Raw genomic sequence first — 17818 nt, 5'->3', positions numbered from 1 at the left:
GTGATCACTTATACATTTGCATCCTGGCTTGCAGCGGTTGCCAGATAGAAAAATATCAACGGGATCCGCCGGTGTGTTTTAACAAAGAGAAGGGGTGCATTGTATACGTACTGACTTGAATCGGAAGTGGCATTAAACGTGGGATTTCGGTTCGATGCCAATCTAATATATATACCTGTCTATTGGAACCAGATGAGCAGTCGGTGTGATTTAGGGAGCTTTAAAGGGGCCATGTATATTGCGACACTTGGGTGTTGAGCGAAACACGTGGTCGGTCCGTTATTTTATACAAGGTGATTCTTTACGAAATGGATATACACTCTCAATTAGTGAATAAGATCTAATTAATAAGTTGGGAACTAAGTGAAGAAGAGGTAACGTATCATATGTTATATATGTGTACTTTGGGGTTCTGTGAGTTGTACGTGAGTTTGACGTTTAGTACCTGTATTCGCCGACTTGTTGAATTTTAGCTACAACAGTGTATAAGTCATGCTTTCAAATCATGTCAGCATATTGAACTTGTTTTATTTATAACGGGATTTTTAGGCGGACGTTGGTTTAGGATTGTCAAACCCTTCCTGCTGGTGGTTATATAGCGTTTTTAAACTATACTGTAAACAAGATGTTATTTTCATTAAGTAGATAAAGATTCGTATGAACTTTACAATAATTTCATATAGATTTATACCTATAGTATGTGTTATTATGTTGATCAGTCTTTAAAGTACCGTATGCTTCTTATATTGGTAAAATATTTTTTATATAATTTTCAAAAAAAATCATTAATTAACATTAGTGTAATTAACACTTAAACATCAGTCGCTACATTATTATAACCTGTTATATATATATATGATATGGTTTTAATTTGGTTAGAACCCTAGACTTGTGTATGTCAACCCTCTAAAAAAAAATAATTAAAAAATTGGGTAAAACCACAAATCTTGCACTTGATGACTATTTTTCACATTGGCGTTGAGCATTTCCAACAGTTCAGTGAATGAATGAGTGCAGATTTTTACGGTGTAATTTCCAATTCAGTTAATTTGCAGGAGAATCTTGTTATTTGATGAAGAAAAAAAATGACAAGATTCAATTGAAGTGCATCTGTGTTTATAAGCAAGCGGATCATACAATTACCTGTACAGTATATAGGGAGTTATGAAATTCGCTCAAATTATAGTATAAATGTGGCAAAGGGTGGAATTAATGTTTTGGGGGATTAATGAATGACTGAAATGTCTTGTCTCCAGGTTGAAGTGTTGGACTACCATATATGATACATTTTATTAGATACCTGGAGAATACAAATGTTTACATGTAAAATGACATGCTAGCTAGCCATGAAATGTGCCTGACTGTCAAGGCCATACATACATATCTTTTTTGTTTTTTAGGTGTTTCCAATGTAAGGAGCAATAAATTACATAGGTCATTTATCATATAAGTTGAAATAGCTACATGCCAGTGTATATATATATATAAGCCGTAATTTTTTGTTTTGAATTTACATATAATTTAGTTGATGAAAGTGTGTCTAGCTAGTAAAAGGGATTCTTTTTATGGGTGTCCTTTTTGTGACCTTTTGACCATCTTTTGACCATCTTTTCAGTGACTGTAAAAGGCAAGTCTGAAGAAATCATTAGTTTATAGTTAATCAACTGTTATTTTTATGGGTACTTTAAATTTTATCATAGTTCAAGGTTTTGTCAGTTATAAAGTTTAAAATTTTGATTGAAAATTATATTTTATGTTATTCAATTACTAGATGTGTATAATGCTTTCATTATGGAACATTTTGACATAATTTAAAGTAGAGTATAAACGTTGCTGATGAAAGTTAAGTAAAAAATTATATAAATGCATGAAGAAATGGGGATAAATCATTCTGAAATTGAACCATTGAAGTCATAACAATCCTAAATGGATAGCTTTAATTTATAAATGAATTCGTCATGTTCATATTTGATTATTTTAAAGGTGTTATTTAATTTTACAGATTTAATTAAAATTGAACCATGGAGAACACTCCATTAACACAAGATGTTGAGTTAACTGTGGCCTGCTACAATGATGAAGGACCACCGCCACCCTACCACCGAAAAAACAGTCAACCCAACCCCGAGTCTCCAGAAACTCTGGCCATAGACATGTCGGGAAACACCCTGGTTCCTCCCGGGGAAAGTCTGACCAGTCCGGAGTCCCCCCGGAGAAGACACAAGAGTGATGGGGCTATTCCAGCAGCCACCCTGAACAGCCAGCCTAGCGGGAATAACCACCTGTCACCCAACCAGCGCAAGAACTCCATGTTTGGGAGTCGGAGCACGATTAGCGGCATCAAGTTTGACGATCCATACATAGGTAATTAGATGTAGATGATCGAGACAATGTGGACACTCCCTTATTTCTGATTATAGGCTAAGTGAACTGTACAATATTACATAATATATTTACTAGTCAGTTTACAATAAAACCAAATCTTAATCACTTACATAACAGGTAATTATCAAAATTTATTTATGTTATTTATAAGTCAGAAATGAATTTCCTTTTCTTAATTTAAGCGTCATTAAATATTCATCAACTTTAAATTGAGGATCTTGGGGTCTATAAGTTTTTAGGATTAAGGTGAGGTCAAAAGTTAATGTTTAGGTGTCAAAAACAATGAAAATTGTAATTAAGACATTTGTTAATTTCTTGTGAATATTTTTATTTTGCCCTTAGGCAAGGCAAAATATCTCACTCTTAAAAGTTTAATCAGTATAAGCGAGATTCATTCATGCCTGTAAAATATGATTTGCTAGTCAGCAGTTATGAAAAAAATATACTCGTACCGTTAGTTGTTTAGTTTTCAATTCGTTTAGGAGTTTTGGGGAGGGGGTATAGTTGCATGAACTTGAATTGTAGGATTTTTTAATTGTCAATGAATGATGTGTGAGTGTTTTAGTGGAATATTGTAGCAGTTCATTATGAAGAATTTTGAGTTTAATTTTTGTAGTGTACATTAATATATAGAGAAATGCACTTTTCTGAGTTTTCATTTGCTTTTTAGTAGTGCAAAGTCAAAATTTGATTTCAAATCAGTTATTTATCTAGATTTAGCTAGAAATGCTGAGTGTGTAGAAGATTTATTTTGCTGCATGTTTTCTTGTCTTTTATTTGTGAATCCAGAGGATGGGAAGTGTAGTGATAGAACGAGCTGGAAGACCACAGACTCTGACGATGGTAAGAAAACAAATCAATCAGTGACAGAAAACGTCTTGTAAACAAATAGAGAGGACAGTATCCTACAACCTCCAATCCTATTAGCTTTTGCAAAATTGATTTTGAGGCCAAGTTAAAAAAAAATATCTCGGATATTGGTGAAGTCATGCATTGTTTGTTGATGTTGAGAGAGAGGAGAGAAATGTTGAAATAAAGATGTTTATGTGTATTATAGGTCTAAAAAGGTAGGTTGGGGGTGGGGGTCGGGGAATCTGGAACCCCTGAAAAATCAGACTTATTAGATTTGTATAAGCCTTGAACACTCCTAGCAAACAAAAAAATCTTCGTCGGACTCTGGATGAGGTATTTGTAGATTTTCACGTGTTTGTCACAAGGAAATTAGTTCCCAGGTAAATTCGATCTCAAGGATATCTAGAGGTTAAGTGGTAGTCAATGCACTATGTGATGTTTTGGTCAGTGTCCACATAACGATATATATTTATAGATGAAAGTGTCCATGTTTTACTTTCTTCTGATACATTTATTACCATGCAAACAAGATAACAAGGGAATATAGTCCCTTCCTTATTGTACACATGTCAGATTCAGTCCCCCCTAAAAGTCCGCAATTGCTTTATTACATGGTTATATTAATAAAGATCAGCTTACTGAAATTGGTCTTGCATCAACTGAAGCAAACCTGCCAGTGACATTGATGGTTAGGTGATGATATAGAGAACCAGGTTTTGATGCCATACCTGTATGACGTACACACTCGGCAATAAATTTGTACATGCACAAGTGACTTTGTTCCACAATAAGGTCAAATGGGACACTTATAGAAAAATTGATAAGGAATTAAGAACACTCTGTTTAAGATACTAGTATAATCCCTGTTTTAACAATGTTGCTAAGTGCCATATAAACTTAGACTTAAAGTAAAAAAAAATTTATAAAATCAAAAATTGTTATACTCAGGCATTTCCTTCCTGCATATTTAAAGAGATCTGTGACATATCACTAACAAATGCCTTAACCAACAGCGAAATTGTGATAGAAATCAAGATTTTTTAATTTCATAGCAATGGAAGTTCGCTAATCATACATCTACAAAGTCAAATAACTTGTTTCAAATTCTAAAATGACACCTGCATGCCATGTGCTAGAAAAAAGCAAGTGATGATAAAAAACCATTGTATAAATTGCTAGCACTTGATGAAATAAAGATGTTTTGGCAATGTTGTAATACTGACAGTTGTTTTTATCACATTTGCCTCAACGCGTGGTGGATATCAACCATATTATGAATTTTTGATATTGCATTGTGATGGCTTTTTAGCCACAGGTCTGTAGCTCCTGGTCTGAAAAAATTAAAATGTACAACCTAGAAGTTCTGTAGCTCCCATTCTGAAAAAAATCAGATGGACAATAATTTTTCAAACCGGAAGCTACAGACCTGAAGCTACCCTTACCAAAATATTGACCTTCTGGCAACACATTCTGGCATTATTGCAGCAATACTGCAGCAACATTCTGGCAATACATTGCGGCAATGTTGCTGCAGTAGCGTTTTTCGTATGCAAATGAGATTGCGGCAATATTGCCAGAAAGATGTTGCCGCAAAAGTTTTGCTGCAACAAATTGTTGCGACAACACCTTTCTGGCAATACATTGCGGCAATGTTGCTGCAGTAGCGTTTTTCGTATGCAAATGAGATTGCGGCAATATTGCCAGAAAGATGTTGCCGCAAAAGTTTTGCTGCAACACATTGTTGCGACAACACCTTTCTGGCAATACATTTGCATAAGAAAAATGACATTGCAGAAATATTGGTTCAATGCATTTTCTGTGCTCTGGCATCAATGGTACAAAATATGCAATATTTATAAATAATAAATGTATACAGTAAAGCAGTCATGTATATTATATTAATCTACAACCAAAATGAAAAAAAAATCTTTAATTGCCATGACAGTTTTATTTTTTAAAAGATGCAAAAAGGTTACAAGACTAACATTTTGCATTACATTAAATTTAGACTTTCAAAAATAAAAAACAGTTTGTGATTACACAATATTACAGAAGTAAAAAAATTATATTATTCAATGTAACATGCACAAAATAAGTATTGAATTAAAAATATAAAGTATAACATTAGAGACCTGAAACTGGAATTTCAACATGCTTATAAAGGACACCAGTTAAAATTAATAATCTTTAAATTTAACACATAAATACAATAAACACAAATATGATGAACAAATCATGATGAAACTTGACTTAAAGTACTCGGCCAATCAGTGACAATTAATTGCTGCAGATTAACACGTATTGTAGTTTGATTGACACAACGCGCACAGACGGATTGACACAACGCGCACAGACGGATATGGACAAAAGTTCACTGTTTACCGTAAGCAAAGCTCAAACCATATAGTTCACAAGTCCTGTACAACCACTTCCTGTATTACGACTGATCAAGGCATTCGTCCTAGGCATTCCAAATGTCCTTTTTTTGACAGCCTCGTGGGCATTCTGATTTCGCACATAAACAATCACAAAAACAGCTATCAGAGTATCACAACAATATCCACATTGGAATTCAGCACTGTTGTGTATATGTTCCTCTCCATAATCTTAAACAAATTACGTCATCATTCTTTTTTGGTTGCCAGTTCCACCATTCGTTTAATCAGTAAGGTGACAGCTTTTCACCATTCATTTAATTAGTAAGATGACAGCTTTTTTCATGGTTTTCTTCAGGTCTGTGTAACCCATGGCAGACCTACTGGGAAGATAAATGGATTTCATATAAGCACATTGGCAATTGTTTTCAGAATTGCGGTTTCAAGGGGGGTCAGGGGGGGTCAAGACCACCTCCCCGTTCAAATTTTTTTAAATTAGATTATAAAATTACCAAAAATATGCCTCGGACCCCATTCCCCTGGCAAACTCAAATAACCGTCGAACCCCCCCCCCCCCCCCGGAATAAAATTTTAGATCCGCGCATGGTTCTTAAACAGTGTTAAACCCATTGGTATAATGGTAGATCTCAGTCTTTCGGTTTATATTCTTATAACAAATAAGTTTAAACTGCCATTCAATGAATATATTTTTATTGCTAAACTTACTTTTTCAAAAACGTGCTCATGCAGATGGTGGCTGGTGCAGGGGATGTCAACACGATGTCAACACTCGATTCGTTCGTCCTCAGTTCAGCCGTTGATTTTTTTTTCCAGATAAACACTCCATTGACAGTGTATTTTTTTAACCTTATTTACAGATAATTCCCGTATTTCATTCATTTCACCATCTCCAGTGATCACTGTGATGGCAGGATGGCAGACAACATGGTAGCTTCGAATGTGAAAATTGGCGGCTAGCGATTTGATCGACCAATCAGCGCGCGCGTAACTTAATATTGAAACGAAAGTAAAAGTGGAAACAAACAGCATACGAAAATTCTTAATTCAACATGCATCGAGCAGTTTAGATGCTCAAATCTATGTAGACTGATATTTTAACTAAATAAAAATATACCGTTACAAAAGAACAGACAGGTCGGTATTCACGTAAAACATGAGTTGCGGGGGGGGGGGGGGGGGGGGGGGGGCTGATTCAAACAGTACATCGTAACCATGCATAACAGTTTTATGCCATTGAAGGGAATATCACTGGATATTTTTAATTGAGACTTTCTTAGAATAAGACTTTAATCATAAAATATTTATTAGATTTAATTTTTTCGACTTATTATAATTCTTTTTGGGAAAAATATGTATACAAAAGCAATTCATGCAATTATAATTGACAGTTTTAGACTTGTGCTGAATGTGTAAAATCTTATAAGTCTAAATTCTGCTTAAGCTTTTGCAAGCTCAGTAAGCATAATAAATCAGAGGAAAAAGAAAAGTTTGTGGTAAACTTCTGGCAAATTTTGAGGTGTTATAACTGAAATCATAACTAAATAATTGACAGTTTTTTAACCCCCCTCCACTGCTCGATCTGCTTCTCCTTAAATTATAATTAAAGCAGAAATCAAATATGATGCCTAGCAGTATTGCCAGATCGAATTATATATATTATGAATAAATTAGTTCATGATTTAAATGATCAAATACATGTAGATGTTACCAGAAAATTATTTCTGGCAGTATGATACTGAGTGTAGCCAGAATATTGCCAGAAGTCGTTGCAGCTAGTGGCAATACTCTAAGTGCATGTTCATATAATTTTTTACAGAAATAACTCTAATAGTATTGCCAGAATGTTGCCGGAAGTTATTGCCGCTAGCAGCAACACTCCAGCAGTATTGCCAAAATGTTACCAGAAGTTGTTGCAGCTAGCGGCAACATTTCACGAGTCTCAAAATCTTGTTTCTGGTAACAAAAATGTGTTGCTGCAGTATTGCCGCAATATTGCGGCATTGTTGCAGCAATAATTTTACTTTGGTAAGGGTACTCCTTTTTATCTTGTACAAGTCAGTAGGTCATTATCAATGTCATAATTTTCATATTTTCATCTTCTCAAGAGTCACAGCCCCATTCTCAACCAATTTTGGCACAGAACGTCTTTGGGTGAAGTGCTTTCAAATGTTTTCAAATTGAAGGCCATGCAGGCTCCTTTTTAAGGGGAGATAATTTGGAAAATATAAAAATGCCCTACAGAGGGTTGTTTTATAGATTTATCCTCTCTAGTATCAGACAGCAATGCAGGTATATTGAATAGTTATTCTCTATGTATTTCTGTTTCTGTTAGATTCAAGTTTGCAAACAAAACTCCAAGGCAAGTCAAGTGATCTGTACAGGACAGTCATTATTTTTTTGCCTTTACTTATTTTTCTATTTATTGCATGTATGCCTGAATATACATTGATGTAAAGCATTTTTGATGAGACAAAATTCCTATTCAACTTGATATGTACATGTTCTCATCTAAACATCCAAAGTCAGTTAAAGTGCCCCAAAACCAGTTTTCGTTGTCACAAGCGATTTTTGAAAACAAAATTCTCCATCTTTAATTTTTTAAGGGGATTAAATTTAATATCTAGGTATGACTGACTTATGAACTAAGATATTACGATGTATTAATCCCATTTACTGTACTAAAATAAAGAATTTATAAGCCAAATTTGATCAAAACCAGATGTCACAAACGAGAGTGGTCGTATTTAGGTACAAAAAAATAATCTAAAAGCACCAATATAGGAAGCAAAGTGATGAATATTATAATGCTCAGGGGATAGACTTTACATTTTTTGTCTATAATTTTCTCCCTGTTGGCCGAAGAAAAAAATACAATCCAAAATTTGAGTGTCCCATTTAATGCTGTGAATTACGTTACGATTTTCTTGCATCAATAATGAAATTGTAATAGGCGTTTACCGTGAGGTTAAATGGATAAAACTGATCACAAAGTTACAAAAATATGAAAAAAATTATGACTCACTAACAAAAGATACCATTTTTGAAAAAAGAATAACAAATTTCGAAAAATTTCCATATTTACATTAAATTGTGAATTACGTTACGCAATCTTGCAAACAGTTCCTGAATGCTACAAACTTCAACTATCCAGACTGATGTACACACTGATGCCTATCATTGTTACTACATACAAAATGCTTCTAACTGCCACAGTTTTATTTCGTATTCTGATTAAAAGTCAAGACTGTGAACTACGTTACAGTGAATTACGTTATGACCGATATACTTTATATTGTAAAATAATCCTAAAGGGGGGCAAAATCACCATGAATCTTTATTCATTGACACCGCTTAACATACACGCACTTGTAGAAAGAAAGTTTACATGCGGTAACCATTTTGACTACTACAGTTGTGTACGTAATCATCAGAAGTGTGATTATGCTTATTTGTGACTGAAGAAAACTTTTTGGTTTTTAATGATGTTATTGGAATTTTATATTGAGAATGAAGAATAAAGGTTAAACTTTGATATCATAAATATGAAACATTGATTCGTTTGGTGTTTAAATGAGGTATAAGTCTATATTAGAGTGTAACGTAATTTACAACAGTGTAACGTAATTCACGAACAAACATAACTACTGTTTTAATTTAATATAATGACTAGAATGAAATATGCAAAGCTTTAAAAGAAATCCTGGGAACAAAAAAGACCAAAGGTTAGAGAAAACTATCGCAAAAAAGAGGTTATTATGCTGTTATTTCACGGGGTGGGGGAGGGGGGGGGGGTTGTGAGTTGTAATAGCCGTGCAGATCATGTTTCCGGGACGCAAGTTTCAAAAACATCAATTTGGTACCATGTGGCTTGCAAAAAGTGGGTAACTTGTTGTATGAGCTCTGTTCCTTGGCAAGGCAGTGAGGGTAACACCCCTACCAACAGTTTTACAGAAAGCAAGCACTGGAACATATAATTATATTGTTGGTGATTAGGTGAACGCAAGTATCAAGTAGATGCGTGCATGTTGCCACCATGTACGAAGGTTTATAGTACACTGTATGTTGAAATAATTATCGAATAAGACCAGGGATATCATATCACATTTATGATAGGTGGGGAAAAGTCCTTTAAATGCCCGAACAGACAGACAAAACTTGGATTCCTAGTACAGAGAAATAGTGATATTCTTTGCTCTTTGAACGATCCAGTATAGCAGGAAGAGACTAGAAATATGCTTAAATTTTCTGAAATATATGAAGAAAAGTTCAAAGTTTGTGTGATTAACTATTAAAATCCCTTCAATAAGTTAACTTTATTTACTTTTTATTTTTATTTCCATATTGACTCTTACAACTTCGTTTGTGAATTACGTTACGTTGCTTGTTTTATTCTACAGACTTATTTTGAAATATAATTCATTGCCCATTCCCATCAAATTTATATGGACACAAGAAAATATTGCTTTATTATCTGTAAGTAAGTAGTTATTATGTTCTTTAAGAACATGCAGCTTTTGAATTCCCCTGATATTTAACAAGATATGTGAAATGTGCCATAATCTGATTTGAAACAATCATAACACTTTGGAGATATATTTTATCATTTGCATAGGTATTGCAATATATTTTTTTTATTTCCCATAGTTTCATTTGTAAAAATACTGCTGTTTAATCATAAAAAAACGTATTGATTTGCACTTTAAAGAATTAATGTGAATTACGTTACAAAGAAGACCAAAAAAAAAATGTCTCAAAAAAATATTTCCTCTGAGTTTCAACATAACAAAAACTTAAAAATCTCTTCGTAAAAGGTATACAAATGAAAGCAGATGCATAATTCTCTGTTGAATTTAGTATGTAAGTTTTAAAAAAGAATAAATAAAATAAGTTTCTTATAAGACAACATTTTTTTACTTTTTACCTTACAGATACTATGTGGTAAATGGACTATTTTAGAATTGATAGTCAATTTTCCATTGAACTATGGTTTTTAATTGGATAGTTACTCTATCTGCATCAAGTATTATTACTTAAAACACTATTTTGAATGCTACAATAAAAATTTATTTTACATTTTGTATAGTATTCCATGAAGTTACGTAATTCACTTCTAAAATTACACTGGATTTGTTAAATATGTCTGAAAAATATAATATCTGATTTTCCAGAGCTCATATATGTGTTTTCTGGTCATTCAGATATTGCTCTATCCAAATTTATACATTTCTTGCGATATCTGTTCTGAGCCGTTTTTTGAAAATTTTTGGGGCACTTTAACTGACTTTGGATGTAAATGCAAAGAGAGTCTTGTGGATATGGGGATAGATTTACACACTTTTAACTGGCCAGTCTATAATGATCGAGATTTAAATCTGACTCATAAGTAATTAAAACAGGAGATCCTATATAAAAAATACACATAAGTATACTGTCAAACTTCTTAAGTCTAAAGGATTGATATTTTTAAAGTTCAACATAATGAGTTAATTATACGATACCATGGTATTTCAGATATCTGAGTTTGAGATACCAACTATCAACTGTACATGACTGTGAATATAAAATATAAATGGCTAGATTATATGCAATAAGAATCATAAGAAATAATTCTTCAATGTAATAAACACACTAATTTGCATGAAGGTAATTGAGAAAAATGGGCTTCTATAAGTCCTGGGATAATGGCAAAGTAATTACTTATATATATTAATGAATTGATGAACCTTTTGATGGAGATATGTTAAATGCATCAACTCTACAAAGTCAAATTCTCTTATTTCTAGCAGACAGGGTTGCATTTTATGCGTATAGAATCTGCATTGATGAGCATAAAGAACTGCATGATTGCAAAGTTAATCCTTTCAAGTCAGATAATAGCACTTTATTACATATCGGGAATTTTCACACTTTGAAAGAGATTAATGAAACTGATAACTGATTTTTGCACTCTGTATGCGATCTTTGTTGAAGTAACAACAAACGAAAGTTTATATCATAAATATAAGTTTGTTGCTATTTTACGACCAGTCTGCTTTTGATGTTTATAGTTTACATGTGTTTATGTATATCCATGATGTTTGCTAACGACTGATTCAACTGTTAATGTTTCATATTTCTAGATGAGTCGGGATTGACCCTTATGTACTCCAAGCATGAGGTAGGTTATAAACGAATTCATTTGAAAAATATATTGTGTATATCTAAAAGGATGCATTCCTGTATTTCATCGCTGATTAACATATCTCTCAATGAAATATTAGAGTCCTGCAATAGGAAGGAGGAAAAATGTTCTCTATATTTATGCAGGGAATTAAAAGCTCAAGTGCATTAATTACATAGGATGCCGTACAGAAATAGCTCAGCCACCTGATGAAACTACAACTACTGTACGAGAATTTGAAATGCTTGAGTGGTTTATCTAAGAATGTGAAAAGTACATTTTTCGATTTATTTAACTCCCTCCTCTTTCCATTTGTTAGAACATGAGTTTAGAGAAGCGATTTGTGATAGAAAGAGACCAAAATAAATAACCAGGAGGTGAAATTAGCAAATTATAAGGCTTCCCTCTGAGTTTCGTAAGATCTGTGAAAAGTTCTGTCAGTCTTGACTTAGAGTGCATGCATGAAATCGAAATACTCGCTGTTTTCAGAAGCAACATTTTATTTGAAATATCTCTGATTCTAGCTGATAAAGAAAATTTACAAATGCACGTATTTCGTTATCATTTCCAAAAAAAAAGATATTTAACAGTTAGTGTTTTATTTAAGGAAAGTATAAAAATCCAATATACATCTGGGTTTTAAATATAAAGAATAATAAATACCAACAGATAAAACAAATTTTAGAGATTTAACCTTGAGAGAGAGAGAGAGAGAGAGAGAGAGAGAGAGAGAGAGAGAGAGAGAGAGAGAGAGAAAGAGAAAGAGAAAGATAGATATCTCCCAATCTGAATTTGATTTTGATGTTGCAGAAACTGCCTATGAAAGACTTTTCCATGGAAGTCAGAGCAACAATGGATGTCCAAAACTTTCTCAAAAAGACAGTTTTAATTCTTGACCTTAACAAGGTCAGTTTGGATGAAATCATCGATGAAATTCTCCACAAGCTGCTTGATAGCTCTGGCAGTAAACACTCTTTTGACCAGGCCAGATCAGCTCTCTTCACACACGATTGTGGTAAGTTATAGGTCAAGGTTGGGATGTACTTAAAATGTCAAGGTCATCATGTTGGTAGAAAATGAGCTCGTGAGCTTTGACCACATTTCATATGAAAGATATCAATTTCAATATTTTAGGCATATTACCTGGTAATTAGTATTTGTGAATTATGTGGGTGTCTGATAAGATTATGCATAGGTGGCTCAAAAGTGCGCTCATCTCTCCTTGGTAATGAAAAACAAACCCAGTTTCAAGTTATAATTTCTGTGCAGAAAGTTAAATGTGTCAGTAACAAGTAGGACTTCGTTATCAATATAATTATAACTTTTGTTCATGTATGATAAAAAAAAATTGAATTTTTGGGTATACAATCCTAGTAACCTTGGCTCAGTTGTATGTGCACTCTAGTATGTATTCTAAAGTTTGAAATCATAATCTGTGGAATTAATATAAAAGTACGTAAACATTGATACATGCACTTTTGTCTTTTTAGTATAAAGTATATGCCATATGTTGCCAGTATATTTTATTGTTTAGATACAAATTATGATGAGTTTGATAATTTCTTTGCTCACATCTAAGCTGTACTTTCCATATGTTATGTTTTCTCTAGTTCATCAGCTGAGTCGAACCCTTCAGTGTACCAGCATATCAGAGGGAGGGGGCTTTGATTACGACCAGAACTGGATCTGTGCTTTGTAAGGCCTACTCTTTGTTTCTCTCGTCCTCTTTGATAGTTCTATGCAAAGCACTGCAAGTCTTCTCCACAGCATCAACTTTTGCACTGTTTTAAATGTTTAAAAGTACTGAGAAGTTTGAAATTTTATAAAACATGCACACACATAACATACATAACAAACGAACATACAGTCTCCATGATATTGATACAAAGCATTCTCCAACATAAAAACACTATTTCACCTCAACCTCAACTTGGTTATACATGTATGTGTCAATAAATTTCAATCCAAATTTATACACTAAACCGTTGCACTAAACAGCTGACTCTCAGATATAGAAATCCCAAGAAAACTTTGTTGACCTGATGCTTGCAGGTTGTTTTTATGGCCATAATTTTGGGTGGGATGAAAAATTGGGGTGTGGATGAAATCTGGTAAATAAATGTTCACGTATGTTAGTACACTTATTTTATCCCATCATCTGCAGTTAATGTTCTGAACATTGCTTAGTTTCAGCTTGATGTATAATCTTTTATAAGGTCAGTCATCTTCAAGCTTGTCTTATCTTGCAGGAAAATAAAATTCTTGAAGTTTTATTCTAATTTTTTTTTTGTGGAGCATGATAAGATGATGTCTCTTAAAAAATGTGGGTTTTGAGGTCAAGGTCATTTCCTACACACATAAATAAAATTGTTTTGGTATTATTTCTGTGCTGCATAAATTTTACTTGAGCATCTGCAGTAAATATTTATAACAAAACCAATTCGACAAAGATTGGCAAGTATGAACACAGAACCCCACACTGTTTCGCCCAGCATACATAGTTATACTGCAGAGCTTTTGCTCTCTTACAACTAGATTTCCACCTTCTTTTTACCCAATATTCTACTGCATGTATATTGTGAAATTATAAAAAATTATAGTAGATCAATTTTTGTGGCTTTTGTTGGTCCCTTTCACCAAAAACTTGTATCCTCAATGAATAATGAAATGAATTAAGAAATATGAAACATTTCCTCATGCAATGTAATTAACAAAATTATGTCCTCATTTATCAGTAAAAAAAATGTCAATCCTTGAAAATTGACTCCTGCTTAAATTAATAATTTCGCACCTTTAAGTTTATTATTAATTATCCTTTAATTATTTTTTAAATTTAATACCAGCCGTAGCCAAGATTTACCAGTAGACATGAATTAACGTAGTGGATAATTTTGACAGGGCCAGTATACCCTCCATCCAGACCAGACATGTAGGGATAGCCCGTCTACACCACCCAGCTAACCTGGGAACCGCCAGTCAGGAGGTGTACTTTGTTATTGTGGTCCTGACCCCCACCAAAGAGGTAAGGGGTCCACAGAAAAGAATTCTGAAATCTCAAACAGAATTACAGTATTATAAATAATTAAAGATTTACTGATCCTAACCAAAGAGGTTAAGAGGGTCAATAGAGAACAATTCTAAAAACACAAACATTACTATTGCACATGATCAAATATTTACTCTGAAAGCTCTTAATATCAAATCCTAATAATGAGGTGAAAACAGTTTGTGGGAATTAAAATATACAGCCTCAGCAAGATCTGCCGATGAAATTCAGATTGAAGTTTATTAAGGACCACGCTTCCTAATTTCTCTAACTTTGATATTGTTTGCAGTAATTAAATCACCCTAAATTCTCTTAAATTTGTACTTCTATATGCAGAAAGGAACAAAGAATGAGTTGGAGACAGGGAGAACCTTTGCCACCATCATGTCTGACCCTGAACTTCGTATGAAGTTACTGGAGGTCAATACAGAGCCAGAGTTCAAGGAAATCCTGGAGGCTCACACCAACGCTCTGGCAGAGAAACAAAAGAACTGGGCCTCGGAGAAAGCCATGTTTTCTGCTGAACATCAAGAACAGGTGAAGAACCCTTTATTTTGGTATAACAAATATACATATGTAATTTATGATGCTGTCAGTCGCCCCTTTAGCACTCTTTGCCAAGTAGATCATTTGAATTTCTCTGAATTAGATTGTTTAGATAGTAATAATTACTACATATGATGGCACCAACAGAATATTCTAGTTGGTCTGAAACCTAATTACGAATTCTTGTTAAAGCTGCATTTTAGATATATCTGCACATGCAGTCAAATCTGCAACATGCCACACACATGTACCAGGGAATTGTCATTATTTAGAGCTAAGATAGATTTTTAGAAATGAACAGACCATTAGCTTTGAAGAGGGAGCTATATATTTAGCTAAGAAGATAGATACATCCTGCAAACAGGTAGTCTAACAAAGACTTCATACAAGTATAATGGTTACCAGTATATCTATTGAAGTCTAGACTAATTTTTATAGATCTATACCAAAGCTATATTTAAAAGTAGGCAATTTATTATGGATTAAATCATGTATCTTGGAATGCAGAATGATATGAGAATTGCTTTTCTAAGGCCTGGCAACATTTAATGATTTGTGGATGATTGATTTTTGCAGAGTTCATTCAGATGTAGTTTGTTCCGGGGGATCAGAGAAGACCTAAGGCGGAGAATCCCTGTCTACGTCTCTGATTTCAAAGACGGTGAGTTCAGACTACCCTCACTTAACAGGCACAGAACTGTAAGCTGTCACTTATGCAAGCAATTAACGCATCCCAAAACTGTGGCAATGTTTTCAGTCTGAAGTCAGTGGATAAATTTGGCCAAGTTTATCAACTTTATAGTTTTCTCATTTAATTAGTCAATCTCCATAAACATAAAAATAACTCATAGATTTTCTTTTGGTGTGTGAAAATAGATTTGAGGTTTTAATTTCGTCTCTGTAGCAATCTCTCTGATAGCTAAACAAAGATTTGGCAGCTTACAGAAAAGTATGATATTAGTCGAAAAGAAGTAACAGAATATTAGATTTCTCTGAGTGCTTTAATAGTATGCAGCAGATCTATTTTCATCCTGTAAAGCATGTTGTGCATGCTCACAAGAAGGTCTTAATGTTTCAGATTTTAATCATTAAACAACAACATAATAAAGCACGCAAATTTTGGTCGGGATAAGCATCAGTAATAGTTGCAGGTTGCTTTTGATCAGGAATTAGAAGGCAAAGAAAGTGGAAAGAAACAACACAGAGAGAAAATTTAATGATCAAGCTCCCTTGATGGGAGAGACTATCATTTATTTATGATGTATAAATCATGAAAGATCAAATGCGAGATTTTTAAGACAGAATAAAATAAAAGATTAAAATCAGCACAATTATTGATGTCAAGGGGTTAAGTACTGGAGTAAATTGTATCAAGGTCATTAAAATCAAATTAGATCAGGATGATTTCTTCATACCGAGGAGTTATTTATAGAAATATGACATGCAGCACAGCTTGTGCATGCAGCGGCAATTGCTGATAAACCATTAGTTTTTCAAAAAGTGTCCAAAATTGCATTCAATGTACTCTTTACAAAAGGAATTGGAAAATGTGATAGAAATTTTTTCACCAGCTATAATGTTAGCATACCAGTTATAACAATTTAGAATACCACCCTTGTATATTGGATAATTTCAAAATCATGATGTTCAGTTCCTCCATGTCTTTAAGAATTCATTATGTTTTAAGAGAAGATGAAATTTTGGAATCTTGCATTTCATCAAAATTTGATTGATCTCTGTAATGAGGAAGCAAGGGTCTGGGCCTAATACCGGTACACACTTTAAAAAAAAAATCTAAATATGTATAAAATATGAAGAATAAATGATTTTCGCTGTAATTTCAGGAGTGGTAGGAAACAAGTCGATCCAGAAGACGATTTCCACCACATTCTTTCTGTACTTTGCCTGTCTGATGCCCTCCATTGCTTTTGGTGTCCTCAATGCCAACAACACCAAAGGCCAACTCAGTCAGTTTCTCTTTATTATTTCTGTATAAAAAAGTAGTCATTAGATGTTGTATATAGTAATTACAAAAACACATATGTCAATTTTTAAAATTAGTCTTAAAGCTATTTTTAATATTTTTTTATCAATTTTGCTAAAGTTGAGAATTAACGATATATATATTTATACAGAAGTTTACTATGGTGATATAAGAACACTGTAAAATAAATTCCCATTTAAATTTGTATGATGAGCAGAGAAACGCTCTTACACAACCAGATATTCCAGATTATCAATGCTGAATTTACACAAGAATGTTTGTCGCACTGATTGATTGTAATTCTAAATATTGTTTTATTTTCCTGAGCAGATGTGGAGAAGGTTCTATACTCTCAGACGTTTGGGGGTCTGGTGTTTGCGTTTTTTGGTGGGACTCCACATATTGTCCTCCTGACCACTGCACCGTTAGCTTTATACACTAAAAGTAAG

At 33.5% G+C, this 17818-nt stretch overlaps 1 protein-coding gene across 8 annotated transcripts in view; it reads left to right on the top strand.

Annotated features, from left to right (window-relative positions):
- LOC105319731 (solute carrier family 4 member 11) overlaps positions 1–17818 on the top strand; it is a 29215-nt gene that overhangs the window by 4994 nt on the left and 6403 nt on the right. For 4 of the 8 annotated variants that reach the window (XM_066074942.1, XM_066074945.1, XM_066074943.1 and 1 more), the window contains exons 2-12: positions 2003–2364; positions 3175–3228; positions 7966–7992; positions 11753–11790; positions 12604–12808; positions 13404–13488; positions 14692–14815; positions 15176–15376; positions 15962–16046; positions 17230–17352; positions 17700–17813. In XM_066074942.1, the coding sequence (XP_065931014.1) occupies positions 2022–2364; positions 3175–3228; positions 7966–7992; positions 11753–11790; positions 12604–12808; positions 13404–13488; positions 14692–14815; positions 15176–15376; positions 15962–16046; positions 17230–17352; positions 17700–17813 (1399 nt within the window). In that variant the 5' untranslated portion in view covers positions 2003–2021. Of the gene's footprint in view, positions 1–20; positions 375–2002; positions 2365–3174; positions 3229–7965; positions 7993–11752; positions 11791–12603; positions 12809–13403; positions 13489–14691; positions 14816–15175; positions 15377–15961; positions 16047–17229; positions 17353–17699; positions 17814–17818 lie in introns of those variants that run through there. The other 4 variants (XM_066074941.1, XM_066074940.1, XM_066074946.1 and 1 more) reach the window with 4 other exon arrangements.

The sequence above is a fragment of the Magallana gigas genome, chromosome 2, assembly GCF_963853765.1.
Source record: "Magallana gigas chromosome 2, xbMagGiga1.1, whole genome shotgun sequence".
Lineage (NCBI taxonomy): Eukaryota > Metazoa > Mollusca > Bivalvia > Ostreida > Ostreidae > Magallana > Magallana gigas.
This window is presented reverse-complemented; position numbering and strand designations above follow the sequence as displayed.